The sequence below is a fragment of the Rhincodon typus genome, chromosome 12 (genome assembly GCF_021869965.1).
Source record: "Rhincodon typus isolate 14 chromosome 12, sRhiTyp1.1, whole genome shotgun sequence".
Lineage (NCBI taxonomy): Eukaryota > Metazoa > Chordata > Chondrichthyes > Orectolobiformes > Rhincodontidae > Rhincodon > Rhincodon typus.
Window position 1 is genome coordinate 35,713,149 of NC_063343.1, and position 25,589 is coordinate 35,738,737.

Below are 25,589 nucleotides of genomic sequence, written 5' to 3' on the forward strand. Positions count from 1 at the left end.
AAAGCAATACCGCATTGAATTGAGTTCTCTTTCAACAATCTATTGAAAATCATTCAATAAATATTGTATCAATATGGGACATGTTTTTGACTTATACCATAGCTGACTAAATTTTAAGATTCAATTTATATATTTTGAAGCAGTAAAACAGAATTTAGGTTTGTTTTGAGATGATTATGAGGGTGAACTTTCTTTACCAATCAGAAGACATGTGGTAGAGGATTGGCCAGTCTTATAATTCCCATCCAATTTTTCTTTTTATTGGACTATATAATGTCAACTATTCATTACCGTCTTATGCTGTTGTTGAAGGTAAATTTCACTGCCTATTGCTGGAATATGATAGATGGATGTATAGAATTAAGGACTGTTGTTGTGAGAGTGAATGGAGTCTTTTGTGGATCCTATTATTAAGTGTTCTTTAATTCAAACTGTTATTCATGTATAAAATAGACTTACAGAATTTAAAGTACTGTAAAGCCAAGCAAAGAAAAAAAAAATTGGATAAAGTAATCAATATTGATAGAATTTGGAAGGTGTAAGCAAAATGTCATTCAAGCCACCAAAGTCTTTTCTCCACAAACTGTACACAAATCTGTCCCATTGGAAACTCAATCCAGTCCTTTCATTCTGTCAAAGAAAACACCAAAAATGATTATCCAAGAGTAAAAAAAATCCTCACTGATCCTCTTTATTAAGGATTGTGCTTTTTCTCTATTTATTTAATGTTGGCAAAAAAGGCTTCATGTTAATAACAATTTTTTTGTAATATTAATGAATTGAAGAAGCTATAATTCCAGAATACTAATTCAGTCACACAACATAAACATACAGCTCTGACCAGCTGCAGTACATAGACAATTTACCCATGGTCTCAAGACAGCACAAACCCTTGTATTCCATAAAGTGCAACATCATGTGAGACTATTTTGTTAAACTGTAATCTGGTTTTAAACAGACAGTTATCTAACTCCTTTCAAAGGAATTAATTAACCTAATGTTAACTGCTTTTCTGGGCATCTTCTGTATTTTCATTTTGAAAAAACAAGCTCTCTCATCTCTAACATTGCTGATCTTATGTTTATATCAACTGGCTATACATGGGCATAAACATGCCACGTAAATATTCCAACAAGGCATTAATTTTATTTCAGTTGATACTTGCTAAGTGTTGCCATGATAGTTAAAGTGAAATGCACGTTCTTGTCAAGATCAACCATTTTTGTCTGCTAATTAATTTCTAATATCTTGATACACAGCCATCAGGTTTATAAAGAATGTTTGAATAAATTGTCCTTTTTCGTACAATAATAACTACATAAAATAATAATTCCAGTAAAAAGCAAAGAATGCATATGTGAAATATGATGCTCAAACGCAATGCCATAATGAAAATGAACAAATTTTAATTAAATGAGCTCCTAGAGTGACTAAAGCATTGGGACTGCCTCATTTAATTATGATCCATTTTTCACATTCCACTGCCATTTCCTTAATCTCTGTATGAAGCAGACTCTTTTTGTTTAATCAATAATCAGATATCTTGTTCATATTAATTAAACTTCTCTAGAAGTTGTCAGAGAAGTAACATTGTAAACAATGTGTAAATTATGTGCTTCAGTAATCTGTGAGGGTGGATTAGTTTTAATGATAGCACAAAATGGACCATTGCAAATTGGAAACCCATTTTAAACACTGCCCAATTTTGTTTTCCATTAACTTTACTGGAAAAGATAATCAGAGAGGCTGTTAATGAGGCTAGTGATACGTTATAACCTGCTTTGTGCAACCACAGAACAACAAGTTTACCTCGTCTTTGAAAATAAATTACTTTTACACATTGTCAGGTAACCATCAAGGGAGAGATTTACACATTTCTCAATTGTTATCTTGTAGAATTCAGTTATTTGTTCTCAGATTCTGTCTGAAGGTTACTAATGTAATTTCTCAGTTAGACTATCCTATTACTCATTGAAAACAAATTGAGTCAGTATGAAAGAGTTCATACCACAGTAAACCTGTTAAGTTTTCTCATTTTACAAATTACATGCTCCTGCATTTCTGACACTTACAGATTTAGGAAACGTCAAAAACTCAGACATATGTCTTCAATGAAAGTACTCTTGACATTCAGTCACTGCTCTTGCAGACTGTGAGTAATTTAGTTACATTTGCTAAGGTTCTTCTGCTCATGCGCTAGTAACTGACACTAATGCAAAAGAAACGGGTAGCTTTTACATAGCAATGAGGTACAAAGTAACTTCAGCTGAAATCCTCTGTTCAAAATGTTCATATCTCATTCCCAATCAATCAGATTCATAGCAAATCTAGACAATCCCGTGCAAACTTATCATTTCACAACTGTTTTCTGGAATGTTACACGAGGTCTCGGCTGTACTATCATTTTCTACTCCCAGTTTTAAAATTTTAAAATTCCACAATCAAAGTAGCACAGATCAGCTACAATTTTTAAAAAATCCAGTTTCATGTCTTACAGCATCCCTTTACATACAGTAAACTCCAAGTGCTCATTACTTTTCTTTTATTCAGAGGATGTGGATTTCACTGACTGGGCAAGCATTTATTGCCCATCCCTAACTGCTGTAAGGAGGTGGTGGTGTGCTGCCTTCTTGAACTGTTGCAGTCTATTTGCTGTAGGTAGACCCACAATGCAGTAAGGGAAGGAGTTCCAGTACATTGACATAGCAACAGTGAAGGAATGGCGATATATTTCCAAGTTAGGATAGTGAGTGGCTTGGAGGCTAACTTGCAGCCAGTGGTGTTCTCATATAACTGCTGCACTTGTCTTTCTAGACGGCAGTGATCATGGTTTGGAAAGTTCTGTCAGTGTGCCTTTAGACAGTACACACTGCTGTTGCTGCGTGTTGATAGTAGAGGGCAGTGAATGCTTGAGAATGTTCCAATCAGGTGTGCTGCTCTGTCCTGTATGGTGTCAAGCTTCCTGAGTGTTGTTGAAGCTGCAGCCATCCAGGCAAGAGGAGAATTCCATTAGATTTCTGACTTGTGCCTTGTGGACAGGCTTTAGGGAGTCAGGAGATGAGTTACTGACTACAGGATTCCTAGCCTCTGACCTAGGATGTATAGTATATGCTGTCAGCTGTAAATGAGGAACTGGTCACAGATGTTTCAAGCATGTACAGTTTACTATTACTATCTTTATGACTTGGCATCTTAAGTAATACAGGGTCCAATCTAACACTTGGGGCTGGAATTCTGTCTCAGAAACCCAAAACTTTCATAACATAATGTTTTACATACAGGAAAACTGGTCTACTTAATTATGTCAATAAAGTTGTCTATCCACAGCTATGAAGAGACATTTTTGTCCTTGAGAAAATGATGGTGAGTCACCTTTTTTGAAAATAGTTCAATGGCTTGTGGTGCCAATTGAGAGGGCTGTTGTGAGCCAATCACATTGCTGCTGGCAGAAGTATTAGGGTCATAGAGGAGAGATTATTGGGGGCTGATGACTTGGGTTGGGGCTGTTTCTGATGGGTTCAGAGCTTCATGAGAGGAGGTCACCCCGAGCCTGCTGACACCAGCCTCTACACCTAAAACCAGAAGACATCCTGCATGGCATGGTCCAGCCCCCCCCACCAGATAAAATTTAGCGTGGGTGGGATGAAGCCATTAAATGGCTGCAAATTTATCACTTAAGGTCTTCTGTAGCAACATAGGTAGCAGACTATCAGCTATCGCTCCTGTCCCCAGAAAATTTCAGACAACCCACCTACTGAATTTTACATGCCCTCCCACTTCGAACATGTGTGAAATGTAAAACTCAGAACCATTAGGTATGGATAGTAAGTTTGCAGATGACACCAAACTTGGTGGTATAGTCGACAGCGAAGAAAGTTACCTCAGAGTACAACGGGACCTTGATCAGATGGGCCAATGGGCCGAGGGTTAGCAGATGGAGTTTAATTTAGATAAATGTGAGATGCTTCATTTTGGAAAGGCAAATCAGGGCAGGACTAATGCACTTAATAGTAAGGTCCTGGGGAGTGTTGCTGAATAAAGATACCTCGGGGTGCAGGTTCATAGTTCCTTGAAAGCGGTGTCGCAGGTGAACAGGGTAGTGAAGAAGGCGTTTGGTATACTTGCCTTCGATGGTCAGTGAATTGAGCATAGGAGTTAGGAGGTCATGTTACGGCTGTACAGGGCATTGGTTAGGCTACTTTCGGAAAACTGTGTGCAGTTCTAGTCACCCTGCTATAGGAAAGAAATTGTGAAACTTGGCAGGGTTCAGATAAGATTTACAAGGATGTTTCCGGGGTTGGAGGTGGAGAGCTACAGGGAGAGGCTGAATAGGCTGTGGCTATTTTCCTCAGGAGCATTGGAGGCTGCAGGGTGACCGTATAGAGTTTATAAAATCATGAAGGTCATGGATAGGGTGAATAGTCAAGGTATTTTCCCCAGGGTGGGTGAGTCCAAATCTAGATGGCCTAGGTTTAAGATGTGAGAGGAAAGATTTAAAAGGATCCTAACGGGAAACCTTTTCACACAAAGGATGATGCATGTATGGAATATGCTGCCAGAGGCTAGTACAATTACAACATTTATAAGGCATCTAGATGGGTAAATGAATAAGAAGGTTTTAGAGGGATATGGGCCAAATGCTGGCAAATGGGACTAGACTAATTTAGGATATCTGGCCAGCATGGACAAGTTGTACTGAAGGGTCAGTTTCCGTGCTGTACATCTCTATAACTCTATGTCACCAACTCATTTGCATAGACTTCAGGTTATTCGTCCAGTAACACATAATGTCCTGTTGTATCTGCATCATTAGATCTTCATGGATTTGATAGATAAAATGAACCATATTTCCTTAATACTCCAGTTTAGCTTCAGGTCGGAACAGAACCAAACCTGCTACAGAGTATTTTGAAGGACAATGTAAGTGCCAGTTTTCCTCAGTGACAGCATTCTTCCTATTGAGCAATACTATTACTATCAACCCATGTAGGATTGTACGAATTGTCATGGTAGGAATCCCCTTTAAATTGTTCACATTTCTAAAAATATAATTTGACCTTGAATGATATGAATTTTCATGAATTACCTCAGGTTGCAGTTTTGCCATCATGCAATGTAGATTTGACAATCTAACATTGTTCTTGTCATGTCGATTGCACAAGAAAGAGATAAATGGACAAAAGAGAGAATAATCGGTAACAAATGACATTAATCACAGATTATTATCTGTAAATATATTGACGGAGATTTACCTCAACATTTGGCACAAGGACAATTTGAGAAACAAGCACTTGCACATTTTTCTGTTCAGGTCTAACTGACAGTGTAAGTTAATATAATTACAGTTAGCAATTTTATGGGGTTGAGAGATTTAAACAATTCAACTTAACATTGACTTCTTTCCGGCCACTGAGTGATTGTAGTTTTGTTTTGAGCATTACCACCTCAGCGAATCAACTCCTATAATATATTAGTCATCATTGTTATCATTTTCAAATGTTAAAGCTCAGAACAATTTCACAGCCTACCTAGAACAGCTGCATAATTATAATTTATATATAGTACAATTATAATAACTTAGTCCTGTGCATTACAATGGACAGATCAACCATCATCTACTCTGTGCAAAAGGGAACTTGTGAAGACAACAAATTTCTGACTTGGAACAACAGCTGTCTTTTGCATCAATGCTTCTCTTGGCCTAGACAACAATAAACCTAACAATCTAACAATTTAGCACTATTGGGGAATGCATTGATAACAAACTGTACCATACAATTGTCACATTGCCCTCTAAAGGATGATTCGTAAATGTCATTTAAAAATCATAAAAATAATGTTCAATTGACTGAAGTTGTACTTGCTGAAATCATTGTTAAATTTCAGAAAAATTTATAAATTCCTCAAAAAGGAAGTAATTTTTAAAATTTAGCTATTTATCATAAAACTTTATTTTCTTGCTTATAAAATGTTTCCTGCCATGGCCACTTAAAAATCTAATCTACCATATTTTCAAGCAATGGATGTTATCACTGATCACTAATAAAAAGTCTAAAGATGTTGCTCATTACAGATCAGATCTGCCTTCACTACAAAATGATCATGCTAATTTCATACTGTAAACTTTCCATTTTCACATTTCAAAGATAAACAGAATTAACTCAGTTTTTGGCAGCAGCTACTTACTGTGGAAAGAATCATTGATTTTGCAAAATTAATGGCACCAAATAGAAGTTTAAAATTCACTTCTTTATGTTTTGGTCACCACACTATGAACCCATTGACTTTGTGTGAAGTGAAAAAAAAAGAAATTACTATCATTAAGAAGATCTTGTGAAATTATTACATTCTTCCTCTGTGCAATGTAATATATAGTTTCCTTTCTACTACGCTTAGAAGTGTTGGGGGAAGGCAGTTCAGTAATCTGCCTGAACAAATACATCACTGATAAAATGACCTCTGCCAGAATTCTAACCTAAATCTGAGTACTGTATGTTGAAAAAGTTCCTTTCAAATAATTACATGAATGTGTAATTTAACTACTATTGCTGTGGGTTTTGGATTATATGCACAATTGTTTAAACCATTTTCCTTATGCATTTGAAATTCCTTAATTCACTGTTGTACATCAATACTACACGTTACTGGGAGAACAGCAATAGAATCTTCCAAAGAAGTCATTGAACTTGAAATGTTAACTCTGTTTCTCTCTCCACAGATGCTGTCAGACCTGCTGAGTTTTTCCAGTGTTTCCTGTTTTTTGGAACAGCAGTTGTATGCTCTTTCTTCCAAATATTTACTCCTGTACAGAAGGTCATCGCAATTGGCCGAGTCCTTTTTCCCCTGACATTTTATGAAATTATATTTGCATCCCAAATTGTCACTGGAAAATCTGATGTTAGAAATCACCTGACTGGACTTAAATAGATGACTTAAGACATGAAAAAAAAGCAGTTTTAGAGTTTGCAACAAAAAAATGCTTCTGTAAAAGCAAAGCCAACGCTAATCCATAAGATCCATTATACAAGCCCTCAGGGCACCAAACTGTAAGTGAATTGAATGTTATATAATAATCTACTGAATATCAAATCTGTATCTGACAAAAACTTCATTCAGTGAGATTGTTGTCATGCCGTTGTGAGTTCCATCATTGCAGCTGCTGAGCTACAAACATGGCCTGGTAGGTCTTTGGCAGACGTCTGCTTCATAAAATAATGATTTGTACTTTAGTGGTCAAATTTGTATTAAGCATCACCTGATGTGGGGCGGGACCCTCCCCCAGCAGTCTCTGATACATTTGCTACAGAGGCAAACAGTGGGCTGAGAAACTGCATGATTTGCTAATCTCTGTTTTCTGTAGGCTCTATCCTCAGTTAGCTAAGTTTTCATTTTTCTTCATTCATTCATGGGATGTGGGTGTCCCTGCCTAGGACAGAATTTGTTGCCCTTGAGAAAGTAGTGGTGGGCTGCCTTCTTGAACCACTGCAGTCCATCCGCTGTAGTTAGAATCCTCAATGCCGTTAGGGAGAGAATTCCAGAAAATTGAAACAACAACACTGAAGGAACGGCAATATATTGCCATGTCTCTGCTTCCCTTGTCCTGCTATATGGAAATGGTCATTGGTTTGTAAGGTGCTGTCTAAGAAATAATTTTCTGCATTGCATCTTGTAGATGGTACACACCACTGCCACTCAGCATTACCGGTGGAGGGAGTAGATGTTTGTGGGTGTGGTGCATAGCAAGCAGGCTGCTTTATCTTGAAAGGTATCAAGATTCTTGAGTGTTACTGGAGCTGCACCCATCCAGGCAAGTGGGGGGTATTCCATCTCACTCCCGACTTGAGCTTTGCAAATGCTGAACAGGCTTTAGGGAGTCAGGAGGTGAGTTACTTGCTGCAAGACTCCTAGCCTCTGACCTGCTTTTGTAGCCATTGTATTTATGTGGTGAGTCCACTTCAGTTTCTGGTCAAAGACAACACACAGAAAATTTATAGTGGGGTTTCACTGCTGATAACACTACTGAATGTTAAGGTGTTTATGTATAGTTTGGCTCTTAATGGAGATGGTCATTGCCTAGCATATGTGAATGTAAATGTTATTTGCCAATTATGGATATTTCTGGATATTGTCCAGGTCTCGCTGCATTTGAACATGAACTGCTTCAGTATCTGAGGAGTAATGAATGTTGCTGAACATTGTGCAATCATTAGAGATCATCCCCACTTCTGGCCTTATGAAGGAAGGAAGGTCATTGATGAAGCAGCTGAAGATAGTCGGGCCTAGGACACTACCCTGAGGAACTCCTGCAGAGATGTCCTGGAGCTGAGATGACTGACCTCCAACAACCACAACCATCTTTCTACGTGCCAGGTATTATTCCAACCAGTGGAGAATTTCCTCCCAAAATCTCATTGATTCCAGTTTTGCTAGATCTGCTTGATGCCACGCTCTATCAAATGCCACCTTGATGGCAAGGGCAGTCATTCTCACTTCACTTCTGAAAGTCAGTTCTTTTATCCCTGTTTGAACCAAAGCTGTAATGAGGTCAAGAGCTGAGTGTCCATAGCAGAACCTAACCTGGGCGTCGCTGAACAGGTTATTACTGAGCAAGTGCTGCTTGATAGCACTATTGGTGACACCTTCCATCGTTTTAATATTGATCAAGTGTGGACTGATGAGACAGTAATTGGCCATCTTCGATTTGTCCTGCTTTTTATGTACAGGAAAAAATGTGGACCATTTTTCACATTGTTGGGAGATGCCAATATTGTAGTTGAATTGGAGCTGCTTGGCCAGGGCCGTGGCAAGTTCTGGAGCACAAGTCTTCTGTACTATTGCCAGAATGTTGTCAGGGCCCTTAGACTTTGCAGTATCCAGTGCCTCTGACTGTTGCTTCAGATCAGGTGAAGTGAATCGAATTGGCTGAAGACTGGTACTGTGATAGTGGGAACCTCTGGAGGACTGAGATGGAATCAGCCATTTGGCCTGTCTGGCTGCAGATTGTTGCGGATGCTTCAGCCTTGTCTTTTGCACTGATGTGCTGGGCTCCCCCATCATTGAGGATGGGGATATTAGTGCAGCATCCTCCTCCAGTGAGTTGTTTAATTATCCACTATTGTCCAGCATTCACAACTGGATGTGGCAGGACTGCAGGGCTTAGATTTGATCCATTGGCTGTGGGATCACTTAGCTCTGTCTATCACTTGCTGCTTCTGCTGCTTGACATGCAAGTAATCCTGTTTGGTAACTTCACCAGGTTGAGATCTCATTTTTAGGTATGCATAGTGCTGCTCCTACCATGTCCTCCTACACTCTCCATTGAACTAGGGTTGATCCCCTGGCTTGCTGAAAATGGTTAAGTGGGGGCATATGCCAGGCCATGATGTTGAAAATTGTGTTGGAATACAAGTCAGCTGATGCTGATGGCCCACAGTGCCTCATGGGTGCCCAGCATTGAGTTGCTAGATCTGTTTCATTTAGCATGGTGACGGTCCTACACAACGTTTATGAAGGTGGGTCTTCATCCACAAACACTGTGCAGTGGTCACTATTACTGATAGCATTATGCACAGATGCATCTGGAGCAGGTAGACGGAAGAGGTTGAGGTCGAGAATGTTTTTCCCTCTTGTTGGTTTCCTCACCACCTGCCATAGACCCAGTCTTCAGCAATGTACTTTATGACTCAACCAGCTTGATCAGTAATGCTGCTGCCAAGTTACACTTAGTGGTGGACATCAAATTTCCCCCACCAGGGTACATTGTGTGCCCTTGCCATCCTCAGTGCTTCCTCCAAGTGTTATTCAGCATGGAGGAGTACTGATTCACCAGTCAAGGCAGGATATTAGGTGGTAATCAGCAGGAAGTTTCCTTGATGTTGAACTTCATCTGTCCAGAGACAATATGAAGGACTCCCAAGGTAACTCGCTCCTGAATCCTGAATGTATACCACTGTGCTATCACCTTTAGTGGACCTGTCCAGCTGGTGGGATAGGACACATCCAGGGATTGTGATGGTGGTGTCAGTTTCATTGCCTGGAAAGTATGATTCCATGAGTATGACTATGTCAAACTTCAGTCAATGTAAGGTGGTCCATTCAGTTTCATTCCTTTTGAGACCTTCTAGCAATTGTTACAACTGAATGACTTGCTTGGCCATTTCAGAGTATATTTACAAGTGAACAGACATTGCTGTAGGTCTGGAGTCACACCCTACAGTTTGGAAATGGGCCATACGGCCCAACAAGTCCACACCGCCCCTCTGAAGAGCATCACACCCAGACCCATTCCCCTACATTTCCCATGTCTAACTCGCCTAACCTAAACATCCCTGGGCACTATGGGCAATTTAGCATGGCCAACCCACCTACCCTGCACATCTTTGGACTGTGGGAGGAAACCAGAGCACCCAGAGGGAACCCACGCAGACACGGGGAGAATGTGCAAACTCCACACAGGCAGTTGCCCAAGGGTGGAATCGAACCCAGGTCCCTGGCGTTGTGAGGCAGCTGTGCTAACCACTGAGCCACCATGACATGATCAACAACCTCCAGAATTTCATTGTTAATGGTGATAGATGGCTACATGGTAACATTCTGGACCTATCTTACTGATGCTATTGGTCAAACCAAACCAAACCAAATTGGCTGAAAGCTCCCATTTTAAGATGCAGAACAATTTGACAAAAGAATAAAAGCATGAAAGAACCAAAGAAAGGAAAGAGAAAGAAAAAGTCACAGAAACCCAGCTAAGCACTTGGTCAAGATCAGCTAGCCAGTAGCTGTTTTTCACTGTGTATGTAGTTGTAGGGGAACTAAAAATAAATACCATGCAGGGGATATAATTGGCTTAGTTGGCACTCCATTGCATATACAAGTGCACATTCATAATGTATTACTATTTAAGAACCAAGCAACACAGGTCACCTGACCTTAGCATCATCTCATCTTAGAACTCTGTCCAAGGGAATGTAACTCTTTCTTAATGGCCAGCCTACACCTTGGCTATGCTAACCATAGTATTGCACTGTGTCTTCCATCAAAGCCAGGAAGGTTGTGGCCACTGATGAACCCCTTTCCGCCATAACCCTTTTCCTCCAATGCACTATCACCTCTCCCACTTATATGTTGAGTGGTCTCCCCTTCACAATTATTGACCCATGTACATCCCACGATAGTGTCTCCATTCCCCACAATTGACTTCCCCAACTTCACCACCACTGCAATGTTCCCTGATAATCCCCTAAACTTTTGTTCAGCTGATTCCATAGGAATGAATGTGGCTCATCCCCCTGACTGACTCGGATAGACAGCTCCAACCGATGGGTGACCAAGCTCCTGTCTGATCTCTGTGCAGTTCTCTGACTGACTTACCACTACTCTTTGGACTGATTATACTGGACCTGCAGGACTGACTTAGCCCATTCCCTGGTATTGTAGAGGTATGGATCCCATGACCTTGAAATCTCCAAGCGGCTGATAGATTGTGTCCAAGCTCCTGGACTGATGTTGCCCTTGACCTGCTGTTCTAGGACCCCCTATATGAAGTCTTCCTGCATTGGCCAGATGGAGAACTACTCCTCATAGGCTTTGAATTGTGGCTATTTGGTTGAAGCATGTGTAATGTAAACTGCTGGCACAAGCTGCAGATGGGAGATGGATGTAGCTGCCTGGTTTCGTGTCTGTGCTAAACAGCAACACAACGAAGAAGTACTGTGAACCTTTAAGCTCTTGAGGGATGGCATGTGAATGAAGAAAATGAAGTGGCAAAGGACCCTGGAGATAATTGTGCTGTCAGTATTCACACAGGAAAAAGACAATGTAGTCGAGGAGAATACTGAGATACAGTCTATTAGACTAGACGGGATTGAGGTTCATAAGGAGGAGGTGTTAGCAATTCTGGAAGGTATGAAAATAGATAAGTCCCCTGGGCCGGATGGGATTTATCCTAGGATTCTCTGGGAAGCTAGAGAGGAGGTTGCAGAGCCTTTGGCTTTGATCTTTATGTCATCATTGTCTTCAGGAATAGTGCCAGAAGACTGGAGACTAGCAAATGTTGTCCCCTTGTTCAAGAAGGGGAGTAGAGACAACCCTGGTAATTATAGACCAGTGAGCCTTACTTCGGTTGTGGGTAAAGTGTTGGAAAGGATTATAAGAGATAGGATTTATAATCATCTAGAAAGGAATAATTTGATTAGGGATAGTCAACACAGTTTTGTGAAGGGTAGGTCGTGCCTCACAAACCTTATTGAGTTCTTTGAGAAGGTGACCAAACAGGTGGATGAGGGTAAAGCGGTTGATGTGGTGTATATGGATTTCAGTAAAGCGTTTGATAAGGTTCCCCATGGTAGGCTATTGCAGAAAATACGGAGGCATGGGATTGAGGGTGATTTAGCGGTTTGGATCAGAAATTGGCTAGCTGTAAGAAGACAGAGGGTGGTGGTTGATGGGAAATGTTCATCCTGGAGTTCAGTTACTAGTGGTGTACCTCAAGGATCTGTTTTGGGGCCGCTGCTATTTGTCATTTTTATAAATGACCTGGATGAGGGCATAGAAGGATGGGTTAGTAAATTTGCGGATGACACCAAAGTCGGTGGAGTTGTGGATAGTGCGGAAGGATGTTGCAGGTTACAGAGGGACATAGATAAGCTGCAGAGCTGGGCTGAGAGGTGGCAAATGGAGTTTAATGCGGAAAAGTGTGAGGTGATTCACTTTGGAAGGAGTAACAGGAATACAGAGTACTGGGCTAATGGTAAGATTCTTGGTAGTGTGGATGAGCAGAAAGATGTGCATAGATCACTGAAAGTTGCCACCCAGGTTGATAGGGTTGTTAAGAAGGCGTACAGTATGTTAGGTTTTATTGGTAGAGGGATTGAGTTTCGGATCCATGAAGTCATGTTGCAGCTGTACAAAACTCTGGTGCGGCTGCACTTGGAGTATTGCGTACAGTTCTGGTCATCGCATTATAGGAAGGACGTGGAAGCATTGGAAAGGGTGCAGAGGAGATTTACCAGGATGGTGCCTGGTATGGAGGGAAGGTCTTATGAGGAAAGGCTGAGGGACTTGAGGCTGTTTTCGTTAGAGAGAAGAAGGTTAAGAGGTGACTTGATAGAGACATACAAGATGATCAGAGGATTAGATAGGGTGGACAGTGGGAGCCTTTTTCCTCGGATGGTGATGGCTAGCACGAGGGGACATAGCTTTAAATTGAGGGGTGATAGATATAGGACAGATGTCAGAGGTAGGTTCTTTACTCAGAGAGTAGTAAGGGCGTGGAATGCCCTGCCTGCAAAAGTAGTAGACTCGCCAACTTTAAGGGCATTTAAATGGTCATTGGATAAACATATGGATGATAATGGAATAGTTTAGGTTAGATGGGCTTCAGATTGGTTTCACAGGTCGGCGCAACATCGAGGGCCGAAGGGCCTGTACTGCGCTGTAATGTTCTATGTTCTATGTTCTATATCATTGCAAGTGAATCTCTTGCTATGACCGGTTAAGTAATACTGTTATTTGGCTAGGATAGTCTTACTCAGCATGAAAATGAAAGAGAGATTGTTGAAGTAAAATGGTGTGGACAATCATGTCAAAGGTGCAGAGGTCAAGAAGGATATGAATTAATTGTGAAATAAAATCAGAGCCACAGACAATGAGATTGGTGACTTTGAATCAGGATCATATCAGTTGTGTGGCAAGGGTGGGAACCTGACTGGAAAAACACAAAAATGAAGTTATAGGAAATCTGGATATGAATTTGAGTGGCAACAATATGGTCAAAGACTTGGTAGAGGAGGAGACTGATAGTAACAGATTTAAAAGGCTGGGAACAGTACTCAAGAAGAGAAAACGGAAGACAGTAACAGCCACCCCGATGGCCAGGAAGGGATGCTGATTATTGTCCAATGTAGCAAAAATAGAGTGGAAAGAGTAAGTACATCTTAACTCTACAATGTGCTTGGTGACATGAGGAGGGACGAGAGAGGAACTTATGAAAGTGGATCTTTAGGGGAGTTTTAGCTTTGTGGGTAAGGGGTCAAGTGAGGAAGAAGGTTAGGAGCTCCTAGCACTTCTTGTAAGAGGTGGAGCAGGACAATGCAAGAATATAAATGTAACAAGACTACTAATAGCTAAGGACAAACATCAAGGTTTACAGCTACTTTCCTGGATGATTAAAGTAATGCACAATTCTTGCAAAAGATTGAAAAAAGTTAAGAAGTACTTAATATGGTCCTGGAGATCACAGATTAAACCAGTTCAGCGCAGTTTAAATCTGGACTTTTTAAATTTAGAGAACAGGATCTAGGGCTGTACCAGGGAAAACACTGAAATGGGAAATAGGAAAAGATTTACTGGGAATAAAGGAATCACAGGCAAAGGTGACAGAATGTCTCATTCTACAAGTGTGCAGTTCAACTAAAGAATGAGGGACAAATGGCTTCTGAAACAATAGTTAATGTTTCAACACCCAGATAACCCTTTTTAAAATCTGAACAGGATCCCAGACAATATTTGTTCTTCATCAACAATAATTGTCAAGAACTGTTTGTTAAAAGATGCAAATGAATTAATACTCTTCTCAAATCCTATGCATGGTCACAGCAATTATGTCATAATGAAGTAGCTGATAGTCCATTTACCAGTATCAGTTTTCTCTATTACCTTTGGTTTATTAACTTTCTTCTGAGATTGTGTTCAATCGATGCTGTCGTTTTTTTTAAATGCAGGTGAATATATAAAAACATTCTGACCATAGATGAACATATTTTTTAAAAATGATGATATTCAGCACAAAATCTAATAACAACCTAAGAATACGGATATAGTAATGCTTTCCACTCTGCACATTAGAAACATTAACAGAACTGCAGAAAATTTACATACTCACCTGCTTGCACATTAATGGTAGTTTTTGAAGTGTCCTTGCCTAATGCATTCTCAGCCTCACATGTATATTCCCCAGCATCTTCCACCTTCAGTTTATTTATTTGAAGTCTTGAGTTTTTTCTGCAGAAAGAAACCAAAGAAGACACTAAGGGATAGCAAGAACTGCAGATGCTGGAGTCAGAAATAACACAGTGTGGAGCTGGAGGAACACAGCAGGCCAGGCAGCATCAGAGGAGCTGAAGAAGGGTCCCCACCTGAAATGTCAACTTTCTTGCTCCTCCGATGCTGCCTGGTCTGCTGTGTTCCTTCAGCTGCACACTGTGTTATGTCAGACTCTAAGGGATATCCATTTGTAAATATATTTCAGAAGAACGAAATGGGAATGTTGAAAAAGACATGTGGATTCACAATAGAAGACTTTGCATCCAGTTGCAACCCATGTTTTGAATCATTTTCCTTGTTCCAAAAAGTTTGAATGTTAATCTTCGGCATAAATTACTGGTGCATTTTTTTCTGATAAATAAAACTGAAAACACAGAGATATACCACTAGGCAGCTGGCAATAGTAGTATCGGACTATTAGGACATTTATTTCTTGCCAAATGAAACTACTGGGACTTAATTGAAATAACAAGTCCTGAATTCTACTTTTTCATATCTAACTAGCAGTACATTAGACATAGACCTTTGGAAAATTAAACTGCATTACTTTAATGTCCTGTTATAAGATTATTAATACCGTTAATGTGCATTTAGGTTACACTGTCCCTGCAAAGATCAAACATATGGGACAAAATATTGCAGTAAGCAATGAAACAAGAGTGTTCACTGCTGACCTTAGAGAAAGCAACTCTGAAAGATCTAATGATCCCTGTGGTGTTTTCCATTCTTCAAAGCAGTTTAAATCAGGCGCCAGGTCAAAGCAATTGCTTGGTGTGTGCAATAATGATGCCAATAAGCAGATTGAAGTATTCTGCCTCAGCACTTTCAATTTAAATGTTCAGATAGCAAAATAAATGACAATGACTGGATTCAGATAGATTCTGACATATCGATATAAACAAACTTCTAAAAGTTATGACAGGTAGAACTTCTTTAAGATCATAACTGAAAATGCGGGTCAATGAAGGTGTTTAGCAATAATCGTCAAGCTAGGGTGTCATCAAAAATTCAGTTACATCTCATTCAACAAGTTATTTATTCTTAAGGACTTAAATAGTAAGCAAAAGAGCACAGAGTGAAAAAAATGCATTGTCCATAAGAGTTCCCATTGTTTGCAATCTTGGGGGTACCTCAACAGCTCATTTTCTGGATAAGCACAGAATCAGTGACAGCAAGTCTTGGATTTCCACATTATACTGTGCACTTGCAGACTCTAAACGTTTCTCTCAGACCTGGATTTTGACACAGGCCATACAGACTTCAAAGACCTTCCAAAATGTCTTGTGGAACCAGATTCAGAAATGTCAGTGTTGCCCTGTTTCTAACTCATTCTGTTTTTTGCTAGGGTTTGTGCGGGGTTGGGGGTTGGGGGCAGGGTGGACACATGTCACATGACTCCCACATATAGAGATCCAAACTTAGTAGGCCTCACATTTGCCACAGCAATGGTCCTATTCCCAGAGTGTGGGAATTATAGATCTTTAACGTTCTAAATGCTCTTGAAAGGTTGATAACAACCGTAGAACTGTAAAACTGTTTTAAAGTAAAACCTGTTTGCCTGCATCTGTAGGAGTTGAAAATGATCTGTTCTAGAAGTTTCATTAGGTGCTGATACAGATCTAAATGTTATCGTTGGATCATTACTAATGGTGAGTAGTTATCCATAATCTATCAATCACAGTTGGGGGGAAGGGGCAGGGGCTTTAAAGTCAGTTTGATTGACAAGTCAAAGGGTTTATTTAAGGATTAGTTGTCTTAGTTGTGGGTTGGTGAATGATATATGGGGCTTGTTTTAAAATGGGATTAAGTACTTGAGGGTACTTAAATGTTTCAAACATGCTTTCATGAATGGGAAAACAATTTTTATATGAGGAACTCTGTAATCAATACTTCGAATTTTATTTAATCTCCCCTAGTTCCATAAGTCTGTCTATGGTGGTTTCCAAATGAGTTGGCAAAAAGGTGGAATAGGGGAGGGAGTTAGGGACAGACCTGAGTTGACATACAGGCACCAGGGTGATTGGTGAAAAACATGAGTTAGGAGAGAGGGTATCACGGGTCATTGGAAGTGGGTGGGGTCATGGTTTAACATGGGCTGGCATCTATGGGCTTGTAGGTGGAAATGGATAAGAGGGAGCATGAGGGGTGTGGGCTAGGAAGATCTAATATTTCAGACAATGTCTGGGGTAGAGTTGATGAGAACTGAAGAGGGGCTCGTTAATTAGCCTGGCTCAGCATGGAATGGCCCTGAGAGTGGAGGAGGTGGACCTGACTTTATCTTGTGCCACCACCACTCTATCCCCTCCCACACAAATATCCCAGCACCTGGGACACTTTCTCCATGAGGCTGGTGAGGTTTTCTGGAAAATTTTTTGATTCTTGTTACCTGACTTAGGAACAAAAATTCCAGTACCTGTTTCAGATGGGTTATGACAGTGACCTCTAACCATTTCAACATCATTACCATCGCAAAATCTGCTCAGTTGTTTTATACTGCTGCTCTAATTGCAGAAAAGTCATTCTTTCCAGTCTTTTGCATGGGAGAGGAATCAGCCTAAGGAGCATTTTGGCAAATGCAATGTGAGATTCATACAAATGATGAAGTAAATTCATGCAAAGCAATTTTTCAGCATACACTACCATTCAAAAATCACTTTTGTTCAAATTTCCTCAGGAAAAGAAAATAGGGTAGCTATGATCTCTACCAAAGTGTTCCAGAAAATTCCCATGCAATCAGTGAATTGTTAGCCAAAAGAAACAGGGTTAGAATTTGGAGGTCAAGTCAAATGATGTTTTCACATGTATCCTGTCAATGAGTCACTTGCTAAGGTCAAATCACCGATTCAGCTTCTCTGTTTAAAAATTATCTGTGGTATAGTGGTCTAAATTATGTGGAAAATATTTTGGAGAATTTTGTTTACAAAGGTTTCACTGTCTTCTATTTTAGACATCCACAGTGTAGTTGAATGGACCAATCCTGAAAATGGTTGTCAAAGATAGGATTCTGCAAAATTTCTGGAATGTTTGAATATGGATTTGTGATAGTTTGTAACATTGTAAAAGGTATTTAAAACATTATCACCAGCCTCTGAAAATGGCTATGCTCTTACTTGTCATACTGCATAAGATAATTTTGCATGGATAATGTATTAATATGGATAGATGATTGGTTAACTACCAGAAAGCTAACAGTGGGGATAAATGGGTGTTTTTCTAGTTGGCGATCAGTGGCTAGTGTTGTGCCTCCGGAATCAGTGTTGGGGCCTCAACTGTTTACAATTGATTTAGAGTTGGTGACCAAGTATAGTCTGTCAAAGTTCTCAGATAACACTAAAATGAGTGGGAGAGCTCAGTGTTCAGAGGACACTCTGGGATATAGATGAGTTAAGTGAGTGGGCAAAGATCTGGCAGACAGAGTACAATGTTGGTAAATGTGAGGTCATCCATTTTGTTAGGAATAACGTCAAAATGGACCATTATTTAAATGGTGACCCTTCAGAAAGGTCCAGACCCAAAACGTCAGCTTTCCTGCTCCTCTGATGCTGCTTGGCCTGCTGTGTTCATCCAGCTCTATACCTTTTTATCTCAGATTCTCCAGCATTGGCAGTTCCTACTACCCCTTTCATGGCACTCATGCTTTCTGGCCCGATGCAACAAACTGTGAGTTTTTGACTTCAATTGTGTGATTAGAGAGTAAAGCAAATGAATGGAAGGCACTTATCCAAAGTGGGAAGTAAAATCAAAGTAAAATCAATCTCATAAACAACCCAGTAAGCAGTTATATAGCAGCATTAACAGAAATAATTATATCAGTTTCTTTCTCCTTATATTGATTATAAGGGGAATGGCACTTTATTCATCATATGTAACATGTTTATTCTTCCTTTAGTAATAGTAAAGATTTATTTTAAGGATTCACTACACAAAACACATGCATTTTGATAGACACCAACATTCAGGATTTGGAGCTATGTAAAGGAGGATGGGGTCAGTGAAATATTCCAGCCCGTCAGATCCTTTTCAGGTCCCTGTACTTTCAGAACTTTAGGAAATTCTTTCATGGGATGTGGGTGTTGCCTTCAAGGCCTTGTTGCCCATCCCTAGTTACTCTTGTTTGATCAAACAAATTTAACAAGTAATTTTTCATATTTTCTGCATGCTCTAAGGATGTCTCAAGCACTGGCATGATACTCATCTTAATATCTGAATGGTCTAACTCCAAGGAAGTTAGTGGGGTCAGCATTTGAGTCACTTGCAGAAAATAATTACTTTTACGTCATAGTTGAAGAAGTAGAGATGGATCCTGTATATTTGTTCCCAAGCCAAACTGAGGCTTCTTCTATTATATTGGTAACAATGTTCTATTTATGCCCCCTCGTTCAATCCCAGACACTTCTTGTAGCCTTTCTGATTAGTCATGTTAACTGAAAGTTTTTAAATTCCCTTTATTAAATTCCCTTCATCTAATTCTGACATCAATCAGACAGAAATCATTTTCATACATGGGTGATTCAGTCCCAAGCTCAGGTAGAAAAAGAGGGTCGTATGTTAAAATACTACAGTTCCTCACCTCTACTAAGGCATACTTATTGTCTGTAGTTTTCACTGTTATTTTGTCTTCAACTATAGAAGTCTTGCTAAGTAGAAGTAAGTTAAGCAGTTCTTCACATAAAAAGTGTTAAATTCCCAATGAATTATTGATAAAATGTCAAATGTAAAAGTAGTAATCTATATTTTGTAAACTTACTTCCCAGTTTTTATCCTGATTTCTTTGTTTTTCTTTATCTCTCTTCCATCTTTGAACCACTTATAAGTGGGTCGAGGATTTCCTACTGCTTCACATTTCAGAGAAAGCTTTTGTCCTTCCAAAAGAGTTTGGTTCTTCAGTTTCTTCAGCTTTGGAGGAACAGCTGTGAAGACACAAATTAATCTTGGAATCAGTCCATTGCAAGAGTTTGTCCAACAATTGCCTTCAAATACTAAGAAATATTGACATGAAATTATTGTTACTACAAACAAAATGGTCGCCAAAACTTTTCTCAGAGGTTCACCCAATTGCCCATCAATACTTCAAGAGAAAAGTCTGGATGAACCACGTAAAAGAAGCTTTTGCTGATCTTAGGCCATAGTTATGGTGCAAGGTGATTGGTAGGGAGAACCCTGAGAAGATAACTGGCAATAGAAAGGCTGCCAAAAAAATGGCATACAGAGTAACATTTAGGATTTCTTTGTTAATGCCCCTCTAAAGTGGTGGCAGAAATGTCGATACAATGCCAGATGGCATAAGAGATACTTGATAAAAAGCAAATACATAAGAAAACTAGAGGAAGATTTGTATATGCATATGTTTGTAACATTACTGTTAACAGTTGTTTCAGATATTGAATGCACAGGTATGGAATCTCTCCCACTCAGTGTAGTTACCTGAAAACACTATCAGTAAGCTTAAAACACTGGATAGTGTGCTAATATTCCTTCAGTAGTTTCATGTTCTGGCATTATAAAAGGACTATTTTCAATGACCTGTGCATGCAGGTGTACCTTTCTGCTGAAATGCTGCAACTTAATTCCTAAAATTTCTTGCAGTGATTTCACAGATTTTATCCAGCAATTATCAGTATTGCTTTTCATACTATACATTGAGCTATTGGTGCCAGTTTGAAGTGTCTGCAGCAATGGAAAATTAATCAGGTGTAGCTTTACTGTAGCATTCTGTTCTCTGTTGCCACCTGTGCCTCCAAGTTAATACGAAGCTCAAAATGTTTTCAAGTACCATTTACCGACAATAGAATCATGCAAAAAAAAAAGCCTCTGGTGTGAAAATATAAAAATAGGGTGAGGTAAAGCTTTACTTTGGCAGGAATGCAAAATGCAAGGTTGTGCATTCGCTGCTTGCTAATAATCCCCACCCTCTTTCACTTTCTATTGCATAACACATAACATTACATAACACAGGGCCGTGTGCAAAGGAATCTACTCCATTACTACACATATTGCATACTGGCAAAGTTGCATTTCAGCCACTATTCATGTAATAAGCAAATTAAACAGAAATTACATGCATAATAGTCATCAGAGTCAATATTCTGTTAATTACAAATGCACTTTTAAAAAGGTCCATATTGTTTTCTTTGCTACAATAAGATGATAAATATAAATTACTTTTTGGCAAACAGTGAACTATGTAAAGTGAATCCCTGTATAGTACAATTCTATAGAACTTGAGGATGTTATGCTGCAGAAGTAACACAGGAATAATAGAAACTGGGTAAGCCATTCAGCCACTCACACCTATACTGCTATTCAATAGAATCACGGCTGATCTTATTGTTTCCATAACTTCACTATTCTGTCTGTGCCCCCTAAACCTTTGACTCCTTTGCTGATCAAAAATATATCTAACCCAGGCTATACCAGCATTCAATTAGTTTATAAGTAATCTGTACCTTATCCAACCTTTGCTTCATATCCTGGAGACCCTAACTTAAAAATCCATAGAACATTCAGCTTTCTATTTTCCATAATACTCACTTTCCTGCTTTTTGTTGTTTTTTATTCTTATCTGTTCTGAATTTAAGGATCATTCTATATTTTAGTTTGATTGAAGGACAAGATTACATATGTCATGATACTGACCTCTGGCTACAAGTTAGTCATTGGTTGTTCAATCTGTCATTATTGGATATTCATTCACACTGGAAGCTCAATTAAATGAGTAACAGGATAAGAGGAACAAAAGAGATGAAATGAAAAGGGAAAGACATCTGAAAGATGGACAAAACATGGAATAAGAAGAATAAGTTGGTAAAATTAGAGAGCAACTGGGAAAGAAAAGGGAATAAGCTATTGGCCTTTAAATTTTATATCAGTAGACTCAAAATTACAACATAAGATCTGTAAACCACCGAATATAGATCATTGATTTAAATCATTATGGGTTTAGTATAATTTTAGAAAAGCAGATAGAAATGGAATATAACATTTGGCTTCACAATACAAAGTAATTCAACTTCTGAAAAATCCAGACCAAGGGAAGTCATGAAAAATTTGCAAAGAGATTTGGATGCTCCTCTTGACCATTGTTGGAAAGTTTCTTGTTGTTCTGCCAATTTACAGTCGATTTGGTGAAAGATCGTCAGAAATCTCTGGAGTAATTTTCAATTTAGGTGGTTGTGGGAGGAGCGGATACAATACATTCCTTCAGGCCAAGCCTTGAAACCTAAGTCATTTTACAGGGCTGAACCACACTGAGACACTGTTGGCAAGCAGCAAATGTATAGCACCCACAGGCAATATATTTGTCAGCTGGGTGTGAGGAGAGAATTCTGAAGGATTCTACCTGAAGCTGAAATTAAAGTTATGTGGGAGGTAGGGGTAGCCATGGCGATGACGGTGAAGACAATTGGTAATGGGCCACAGTAATTATGCTCCTCCTATCCACACAACAAACTTATAGACACTTGTTTAATGAGCTACCTGCAGTTGGATCCTTTAAGTATAGTAAATGTCTGGTATCAATGGGCCTGATTTTGTTAGAGCCCAGTGAAACAAGAATCACCATCTTGAGGTTTCTGCCAAATGTACAACAGCTAATCAGGAGAATTCCCAGGAAATTTCCAATGCATTTATTTCACACATTGGAACTTCACTACTTAGCATGTACAAAGCTAAGATGGCAATAAAATAAAAATATATTCTCACAAGTATTTTTGAACTTCCCATTTCTCAAAATGAACATAGTAATTTGAGTTATATTGCAGCCCATGCCTATACACAAAAAAGTAAAATATTCAACAGTCATTGATCCACAATTCATCTTTACTTATTAACAAATTAACATTATTGTTAACAAATAATAAAGCAGGAGGATTTTGTTTACATTCAAAATAACATTGAATGTAATCTATACAAAAAAGACATTTTACCAAGACATTTAGAAAAGTCAAAAATCTCCAGTGATGCTGAGATTGTAGGAGAAACATTATATGTCATCGTTACAACTGTAGCAAGATTGTTTGCAAGACCAAAGGAGAAAGCTGTTGAAACTGTAATTAGCAATAACTTGAGTTTCAAAACCCTATTTCTTGTTTGGGAAAATCCCTAACTGAAATTGAAACTAAATCTTCAGATTTCTGGAAAGAGGCATGAGTGGTATTGGGTGAATGGAGGGGTTCTGCTTAAGGGTTCTAGGCTGTTACATGAAAATTCTGGGGAAACAGACTGAACATGCAGGCTGTCCCAGAAATGGAGACTGATTAAATCCAAATGGGACAAAAACATTGTTTTGGAATCACATTATAGCTGCAAAAGTACAGGCAGAGTATGGAAAATCATGTGGGTGGAAGCCTGGTTTGGATTTAACCAGAGGCATGTGAAGTAAAGTAACTACCAGTATGTCAAATTATTTTACCAAAGCTGGCTGCACGGTACATGGAGATGTCTAAGTAGCAGGATGTAAATGATTCTGGGAATCCACGTCATCAGGATGTTACAAGCAGGTTAAAGAAATGTGTCCTTTTGGTGATGAATGTACCTATGCAACTCAAATAGAGTAAAGCTGCTGTTGGAAATGATCCAATGAACAAATCTGGCTTGAAGAGTAGGAGTTGAACAGTACTAAAGGAAGATCAAGTTTTGAGGTTTTTTTAATAGTAAAATGTGCTGCAATCAATGCTAAGGGGATGGGCAACAAGCTATATTCGTTTTATCTGCTATTTACTGTGTAACTTATAGATTCTACCAAATATAATTTGCTTTCTAGTTCTTGACTTTGCATTGATTGTAGTTTGACTGTCAAAACAAAAATTATGAAAAATGAAAACTTGTCTCTTGGTTTCTTCCATTAGATTGTTTTGTTCTTTTGGAATTTATTGGTCTACATGGGGATCATAGAAACTGCCAGGTAATCGTTTTTAGCTTACCTCTAGATGATCCATAATAGCAGGTTTAACCTAGCTCACTCTAGAGACTAGTATTGTCATGAAAACCAAATTTTAAAAAAATGGATTTTATTTATAAAACAGATGCAACACCAGCAGGATTGAAACAGCATCAATCTAAATGTAAATTTAATACATATAGATCATTTTATGCGTAAATATTTGTCCAGATATCTATGTTTTGAAAACCTTAAATTGTTGCACACTTTCTGTCAACTTTTTGTTGCAAATTCCTCTGTCACGTGCATAATGAAATGGTTTATGTAAACTTCACTACAATCACACAATCCTCCAGTGGCACTGTAAGCCTGTTTTATGTCTTCAATGCCCTCTGCCAGTAAAACCACTGCAATCAATGAAATTAAATGTCTAGAGCTATGTATAGATGGGACACTGATTCAATTTCAGCAATTCTGCACCACTGTCTAAGACAAATTTGTATCCTTGAACTCCAAACTTGACAGCTTACTAAATTTCTAGCTAAACGTTGAACTGTAATAATATTAAATGAATTTATGATGTAAAAAGAGACAATATCTGATATTAAAGTATACAATGTGCAATTCAATTTATCCTCTATTATTACTTTGGCTGAAGTATATGGTTAATCTTGACTTGTTTGAAAAAAATATAGAGTTAACTTACTCAAAGATAGTGTGGTGAACATAACTTGACCTGGCCAAGCAATTACAGTAACTGAATACTCAAAAATCTCAAGCATTAAATCTTACTTGCTGTATTTCTCCTCTAATGGTTGACTGCTTTATGTTATGACTGTCTTTCCTCCCCCAGCAGAAATAGATAACCTTGAAATATTTCCTAAGAAGTGTACATTCCTTTCAAACTTCAACAAAAACCCCAGTGAAAGAATGTTTTGTGATGGATTATGTACCGCTACTGATGACAATTTGAAATGGCTTTCATAACATGTTTGGCAGAAAAAAACAGATATTGATTCTGTATCTTTCCCTTGTGGTTTCCAAGGTAGTCCAGCGACACTGTCCAAACCAGTGTTCCTCCTTTCCACTGTTTTTATATCATATTTCTCATATTCTCAGGAGATCCTAAGGGTCTTTGTAGCCAATGTAAGACTTTTGAAGTGGAGTTACTGTCTTGTTTATGCATGTCATGCAATGTAGTGATTCAAAAACAGCAATGAGATAAATTGCCAGTTAATGAGATTAAATTTAACATTGACAAAACAGGCTGAGGTCCATGGAAAGGAAAATTAGAATGAATGTATAATGAAAAGATAATATACTGCTGCCTTTTTGGACAACTGCTGAAATTGAATGCTTCCCCAAATCTCATGTTCGTTTAAAGATGTATTTTGGTCAGGACCCCGCTAGAAACACTTGACTGCACTTTCTGACATTACACAATGATAACAAAGTCCAGTTACTCACAAAACCTGCTGTCTTGTAAACTACAGCACAATGTCCAAACTCCCTTTCCTCTCCAAAATATTTAATTTTTTTGTTCCCTCTTAAATCCATGCCGATATGCTGGGTTCCCTCATCATTGAGGATGCAATATTTGTGAAGCTGTCTCCTCTAGTTATTGTTTAATTATCCATCACCATTCAATACAGGATGCAGCAGGACTGCA

At 38.9% G+C, this 25,589-nt stretch overlaps 1 protein-coding gene across 2 annotated transcripts in view; it reads right to left on the minus strand.

Annotated features, from left to right (window-relative positions):
* The window catches only part of LOC109912652 (pro-neuregulin-2, membrane-bound isoform-like), a 663,648-nt gene that overhangs the window by 101,430 nt on the left and 536,629 nt on the right, over nucleotides 1-25,589 (minus strand). For both annotated transcript variants that reach the window (XM_048604004.1, XM_020512077.2), the window contains exons 2-3: nucleotides 19,790-19,952; nucleotides 14,882-15,000 (exon numbers count right to left, since the gene is read on the minus strand). In XM_048604004.1, the coding sequence (XP_048459961.1) occupies nucleotides 14,882-15,000; nucleotides 19,790-19,952 (282 nt within the window). The remainder of the gene's footprint in view (nucleotides 1-14,881; nucleotides 15,001-19,789; nucleotides 19,953-25,589) is intronic.